The sequence below is a fragment of the Sebastes fasciatus genome, chromosome 2 (assembly GCF_043250625.1).
Source record: "Sebastes fasciatus isolate fSebFas1 chromosome 2, fSebFas1.pri, whole genome shotgun sequence".
NCBI classification, from domain to species: Eukaryota; Metazoa; Chordata; class Actinopteri; order Perciformes; family Sebastidae; genus Sebastes; species Sebastes fasciatus.
In genome coordinates, this window is record NC_133796.1 from 28883244 (window position 1) to 28890855 (window position 7612).

The 7612-nt window shown below is 35.5% G+C and overlaps 1 protein-coding gene across 1 annotated transcript; it reads right to left on the reverse strand.

Annotated features, from left to right (window-relative positions):
- Positions 1–4367: 4367 nt before the first annotated feature.
- Positions 4368–6789, reverse strand: clec3a (C-type lectin domain family 3, member A). The gene is made up of 3 exons (XM_074625951.1): positions 6543–6789; positions 6362–6448; positions 4368–5124 (listed from the first exon to the last, which is right to left on the reverse strand). The coding sequence occupies exons 1-3, from the start codon at positions 6652–6654 to the stop codon at positions 4727–4729; spliced, it is 597 nt and encodes a 198-aa protein (XP_074482052.1). The 5' UTR covers positions 6655–6789; the 3' UTR covers positions 4368–4726.
- Between the last annotated feature and the right edge of the window lie 823 nt (positions 6790–7612).

Genomic DNA, 7612 nt, shown 5'->3' on the forward strand with positions numbered 1-7612 from the left:
AGCAGCTCTCTGACGTCACATTACATCCATACCAGCGTGCGTGATGTCGATGACGTCGGCATGCGTGTGCGTGTTTAATTGTTTTTAAAAGGACAGAAACACACGTAAACACGAAACACGACATTAATGGTTCAGCTTGTGTGAGATACAGATCACCAGCTGTGGGACAACAATGCATAACTGTTTTCAATCTGATCACAGTCATTTTTTATATAAGTGCACAACATGGCTTCATGATGAATATTAACATAATGTCATTATGACAATGTCACCTGGAAGAGCACATAGATAGATAGATAGATAGATAGATAGATAGATAGATAGATAGATAGATAGTAACTTTATTGATCCCGAGGAAAATTCAAGTTTCCAGCATCACAGTTCCATAGTGCAAAACATGTTAGTAAAAAGGCAGTAAAAAAAGTTAGTAGTGCAAAGTACAAAAAAATATACCAGATATAAAAATATTAAGAGATGAAGAAAACTGTTAAAACTGAATATAGTGCAGGGTAACAGCTGTGATACACTACTATTAAAAAAGTGAAGTGTGTGTGTGTGTGCGTGTACGTGTGTTCAAGATTCAAGAATCAAGATGTTTATTGTCACGCCTTATATACATGTACAATCGTCTGAAATAATAAAGTTATATTACAATTATAAAAGGAAATACTTTGTACAGGGGCATATTAAGAACATATTTAGTATATACAGTATAAGATATATGATTGAGTGAAGAAAGTGTGTGAGAAAGTGTCGTATGAGTGTGTGTGTGTGTGTGTGTGTGTGTGTGTGTGTGTGTGTGTGTGTGTGTGTGTGTGTGTGTGTGTGTGCATGTGTGTGTGTTTAATTGTTTTTAAAAGGACAGAGATGACAGAAACACACGTAAACACATTAATGGTTTAGGTTGTGTGACCGTTTTCAATCTGATCACAGTCATTTTAATATAGGTGCACAATATGGCTTCATGATGAATATTAACAGAATGTCACCTGGATGAGCACATAAAATAAGATAAGATAAGATATCCCTTTATTAGTCCCGCAGTGGGGAAATTTGCAGTGTACAGCAGCAAAGGAGAAGAAAACAAGATGCATCAGCTAACACAGTAAAAAAAGAGCTAAACAAAGTGTAACAAAATATGAACCACTTAAATAGAAGGAAGTATAAAAATAGGAGCAGTATATACAGTATTGACAATAAACAGACTATTAACAAAATTGCACAAGTGGAAAATGATATTGCACAGTGAGAATGAATGAATGAATAAAATTCCACCTGAAAATATCAGGTCAGTTTTTTGGTGTGTAAAGAGGAAATACTTTGTACAAGGCATATTAAGAACATATACATTAAGAACATACAGTATATACAGTATAAGATATATTTTCTTTGTGTGTGTGTGTGTTTAATTGTTTTTAAAAGGACAGAGATGACAGAAACACACGTAAACACGACATTAATGGTTTAGCTTTTTAGATAATTCATACGACACCTTCTCACACGAAAATATCACATAATTTAATCATATATCTTATACTGTATATACTGTATATGTTCTTAATGTATATGTTTTTAATATGCCTTGTACAAAGTATTTCTTATATATTTACATTCATACTTCCTGATATGTATATTTTCTTAATATGCCTTGTACAAAGTATTTCCTTTTATAATTGTAATATAACTTATTATTTTTATTGGAGCTTCCCAGCAAAAAGCATTTCACACAATTGTACCTGTATAACCGGCGTGACAATAAACATCTTGAATCTTGAATCTTGAGCTTGTGTGAGATGCAGGTCATCAGCTGTGGGTCAACAATGCACCGTTTTCAATCTGATCACATAACATTTTAATATAAGTGCACAACATGGCTCCATGATGACTATTAACAGAATGTCACCCGGATTAGCACACGTTCTGATTTGAAGATTTAGAATTCTTTTCTTATTTAATTGACCTTAATTAACCTGAACACTTGTTTGTGAAGTCCACCAGGAGCAGTGAGTGAGTGTACTACATGAGAGACACACAGTAGGGGAGAGTGGGGTGATTTGAGTCTGTGGGGGAAGTTGAGCCACCCCTTGTTTCTAGGCAACCATAGACAAAATTGGTCATGTGACCACACATTTTTGAAGAGTCATCCATTATACTGACCCTGTGAGGGAGAGAGGCCCACATGACAAGTGGTGAGCACATTTAGGTTTAAAAAAACAACATAATTTTGCCGTTCAAAGTGAGTTTTTTGTGTTCAAAGGGTTGTGATTCTTGTGTCAGAACAATTACAGACAAGTTTGAAAAAATCTCACACATGTAATAGTACTTTAGGAAGGATAACACTTCATTTTACAGGTCCACAAATTTCAGGGTAATTAGGTGATAATTAGCAAGTAACCCATTTGAAATTTCTTTTGAATTACTGCCAAATTACCCCAATATTTAACTCAAAAGTGATCAAAAATGACTTTATTATAAACATTATTTAATGATTATATGCTGAAATAGCATATAATGGTTCAAATAGGGCCCTTAGGCTTGAGAAGCGGTTGTGCGCTGCTCTTCATCGGAGGTGGAAAACCAAAAACTAATAGAAAACACTTCTGATCAGGCACAAATCTCACCATTGTGTGACTTATTGTCCACACAAATATAACCTGGTAGCTAATGTAATGATTCAGGGAGGTTTTTAAGTCATTTCAAATAAGTTATTTGCTAATTATAATATATTTATCAGCAGACATGGAAATAAAGCATATCAATTAACTTTGTATAATTACTGGAAATGTATTATGAGGCTATACTATAAGCATGACATTAGCTTCAAAACTGCTGGATGATACAAGTTTGTTAGATATATATAATTAGGTATAACTAGATATATTAGATAAAGCTTCAACTTGTTCTGTAAATCTCAATATAAACTGCAATGCTTCAATAAAGGATGAATGAAAAGGTGATCATATAGGCTAATCAGCTTTTAACCTTTTCTAGGAGGTGATTAGTTCACGTTTTAGGGTGCGTCACCATCCTTCATGGCTCACTCCTGAAGCAACATCTCTCGGAAGAGCCACTGCCTTTAGGCACAATGTGGGGGGGTCTTTGATAACCACACTTCAGTGATAGACGGGTATTATTGATAACCTATAGTCGTACCGCATATGGCTCAACTTATCCTCTCTCTATAAGCTCCAGGGCCAGGAGCCAAGAGACCGCTTTTTATATTTTAAAAACTGTTTATTTTACATCCAAAGTGATCATTCCCAAAGAATAACATATTTCATGTTGTCATCTCACAGTATGAAGGGTCAAGGTTAGATAACAGTCCCTTTCTGCATGTTTGCATGTTCTTTCTGTGTTTGTTCAAGTTTATTTTTGGTGTTTCCTCCCACATTCCAGAGACAAGTAAGGAGTATTGACTCTAGATATAGTTCATATCATATAGTTTTCATGTGAGAGTCTGTTTTTAGTGCCGCTGTTGAGCCTGGAGACACAATGTGGTTTTGGGGTGAGAAGGAGTTCAAGAGCCTCAACCTCCAGTTTCATCATTATGCTGCTCTGGCCTCACAGTCAAGTTGTAGCTAAAGGTTTGAATATTACTTACCTTGCTGTTACTTCCATGATACCCTTGAGCAAATCACTCCACCCACATTTGCTCAGATTGAACTGTTCAGTGGTCGGCGTTGTAAACTGGGGAACTCACTGGTGTTTATGTGGTTCCCAACCCTTTTCCTTAAGGGACCACTTTTCTATCAGAGTAAACTGATGACCACTGACATATTTTATGGATATTTCATATTATATTCAATGCATAACAATATCAGTACAGAACAACTGATAAACTGTACAATTAACCCAAATAGTGAACTCAATAACTGCAGGAAGTTTGTGTTAAACGAGCGATTTGGATGAATTTTGAGCAGATTATTTCCTGTGAGTATTGCATCAGAGATGTGTTTTCCTGTTATTTTTAGAAACTTTTAATCTGTCTGTATGGTGTATATTTTTTTAAATTTTAACAACTACACATACTTATCAGGCTTCTTTTTTTTTGCAAATTCTGTGTTTTCTTCTCCCTGACAACCATTGTTCTATTAGCTCTTTGGTAGTTTTAATACTTTTCTAATTTTAAAGCGTATACCGTAAATAATAATCAAGCTTTAAAAATATTATATAATTAATATTAAAACATATTTAGTTTTCTTCACAGAAATGCATGAAATGCTGAAATATAGGCCAACTGTATATATTTTTTAAAAAGTTCATTTACACCCTTTTAAATCAAGAAGGCCTCGTGACCTCTGTGAAGCTTTGGCGACCCTTAGTGGGTGTCAGGACCCCCAGGTTGGGAACCGGTGATGTACACAACCGTACACTGATGCTGAATGAATTAGACTTAATGCAGAAAAGTAATTGTGTAATTTAAAAAAAGTGCATTTACAAAAATAAATAGTTGTAACAAAACAACAAAAGATTACATTCTTGTTTATTTAACTAGTATCTGTCATCACACAGAAATCTCCTTTCACCTGATTATCTAATGATTACAGTTACTACTATGTATTAAATCTAATTAGCAACCTAATTAATAACCATAGAGACACAGTTTAATAAAAGGAGTGTTATAATTTCATGTTTCCATTGAGAATGAGCACATATTTGACAACACATTTTTAATTAATGACCCGCATAAATGATCACCAAGTTGTCAACAACCTCTCTGTCTCCTTTAGGGAATGACAATTTCACAGATGTACTTTTTGAGGTTTCGACACACCTCATCGTACCACTTTCCTTGTGCAACCACTGAGAGGGCAACGCAGCTCTCCCTCTTGGTTCCTGTGGGCTGCTTCTTGGTGCGGTCCCAGTTGAAGTAGCTGACTGGCAGGCTGTTGACATCAACATACTGGCCTTCTTTCACTATGTCTGCCACACCGATCCAGAAGTCCTTGGATCCAGGAGCGCTCCTCTTTGCATAGTCCCTTAGTTCATTGTTCTCCATCATGTCCCGTGGCGTTGCAAGAGTTCCTCCTTGTGCAATGCAGTCTTCATTTGCATCATGGTAATGCTTGGGTTCCTCAATTGTGAGATAACACTTCCTGTGAGCTTTGATGCCACGGAGACACACTGAAAACACAAAGCACTTACTTCAGTGAATTGAACTGTAAAGTGATGTGTGTATATACAGTATATGTGTGTGTGTGTGTGTGTGTGTGTGTATATATATATATATATATATATATATATATATCACATTATTCAAAAATCTATCTTTTTTAAAATTGTATTTGTTTACTCCTTTTTTTCTCCAACAGATTTTGTTTTAGGTGAAGTTTAACATGAAGACATTTGTTCAAGTTAAATTTATATTTATATTTACATGTTTATTTTGTCACGGTTTGCATTTTTACAGGTTTATTGACAGCATTGTGGTCATTTCTTTTTATATTGTTAGCTGTAGTAAAGTATTTTAAGAATACCAAAGCATTGTTAATAAAACACAAAGAACTGACATAACATATTGATTTTTTTTTGTTATAAAAAAGTTTTCTATATTTTCTATTTGAATGAAACAAGAAAATAAACTACTGGTGTATGTAAAAAAAATGTCAACACCAGTAACACCTCCTCAACAGCTCAAGGACCACACACCTTGAAGGAATGGACAGTTTGCAATTCATGCAGTCATATTAATTAACTCATTATAGAAACAAATACATTTACAGTATTAAGTCTTAAAAACTGAGAAACAAAAGAGTGAAAAAAAACTAAAAATTTAAATATAACATATAACTTAATGGCTGATATGAGTGCTGCTGCCCTCTGCTGGTGACTCTGCACACCAAGAAGATTAAAATCTATTTATTTACCATAAGTTACCAGTTATCTCTCAGCAAAGTCCCCACTCTTGCATGACGCCTCAGTGGTCTAAATTAACAAGTAACAATGAGGGAAGCACCATAACATATTTATAATACAACCTAAAATCACAGTGAAATTATGAATCAACCGTTGTTAATTGAGGATCTCAGGCAGGCAAACTCAGTATCTTCCTTTAAATCTCTTCTTAGGACTCACTTTTCATATTATGGATTTTTCTTAACTGATGGTGCATTGTTGTAACTATTTATATGATTTTATTTTGTATTGTTATGATTTTATTTTGTTTAGATTTTAAGTTGTGCGTGTTAATTACTTTTATCATGCTTTTATTGTAAAGCACTTTGTAACCTTGTTTTGAAAGGTGCTATATAAATAAAGATATTATTATTATTATAATTGTCCCATAATTTATTTATTATTTACTATTTTTACATGCTTATGAATGTAATCTATTACTTTATGTAGTGAGGGCAGTACCTACCTGTCTGCAGCGCCTGCATCTCCTTCAGTGAGTTCACCTCCTGCCACAACCTCTCAAGCTGGGATTTCACATCATCTTCTTCAGCAGCTGCATCTCGGCGAAGAGGCGAGAAAAACAGGGTCAGATAAACATCAGTGTTGAGCATGGTATATATGAACTGTGTGTGTATAGTTAGTTATACCTCCAGACTGACGGGCTGACACAGCCTTCCTGGAGCGAGATGGACGGCTGGAGCTGAAGTGGACCAGGGAGAAGCAGAGAACGAGGAGGACAGGGAGGGCCAGACGTGCCATGTCTGAGGCCAGTGGAACCCTTCGGTGACAGCACACAGTGGCACACCTTGTATACTGCCTTGAGAGGAACCAAAAACACTGCAGGCATCTCAATATATACTGGTCCTTCTGTGTGTGTACTCTCCCTGCATTGGCTCCCACTGTTTTTGTCCAAACATGCAGGAGGAGGTGAGAGAGGCATAAGGGTGGAGTGGCAAATAATGATTTCCTTGTGTCTGGCTTTTGAGAAATATTTACTTGGGACAAGGTGCACTAAGCTGTGTTCCCTTTCATTTCACAAACAAACTGGAAATTCATTGACTGCTTCACTATTACAGAGCGCTCTTCATACCATCCCTGCTACAAGTCAGTTCTAACAAGTGAAAAATAACCTTATGGTGTCAACAAACTGTCAAATGATACCACCTGTGAAAGATTCATGTACACTATTAAGGGTAATTTAAAGCAACTGCTGCTGCTATACACTGTAGATATCTTTTCAATATTTCAATCACACAGACTTGCAGTTATATAACCTTTCAAAATAAAGCTTCTATTAAAGTCCAGCTCCCAGCTCAGGGGCAGGCCAAGCTATTTATAGAGTGAGATGTTATATACAGACGGGAGGGGGGAGCTAAATAAGAAAAACCCTTGGGCATATGCAGGCTCAGTATAGCAACACACCTCTCAAAACTAGACTACACTTAAGCATGATCTGTCATTCAAGGCTGTACTAATTAAGTGAAATATTATATGTAATAATGTAACAAAATAAGGCTGTTAATTTAACACGTGATAGTTTTTATTAGTTGCAATAGTACACCCACATGTATGCCAAGATGGTCTTCTATGAGCATGTGTAGTTTTCCTGCAAAAAAATACATGAAAATCACATTATTTGTTTGTGTTTACTGTTACATAACGGATGTGAAGAGGTACTGTATGTAATATCTATTTAGTTTAGACAGTATCAAGTCCA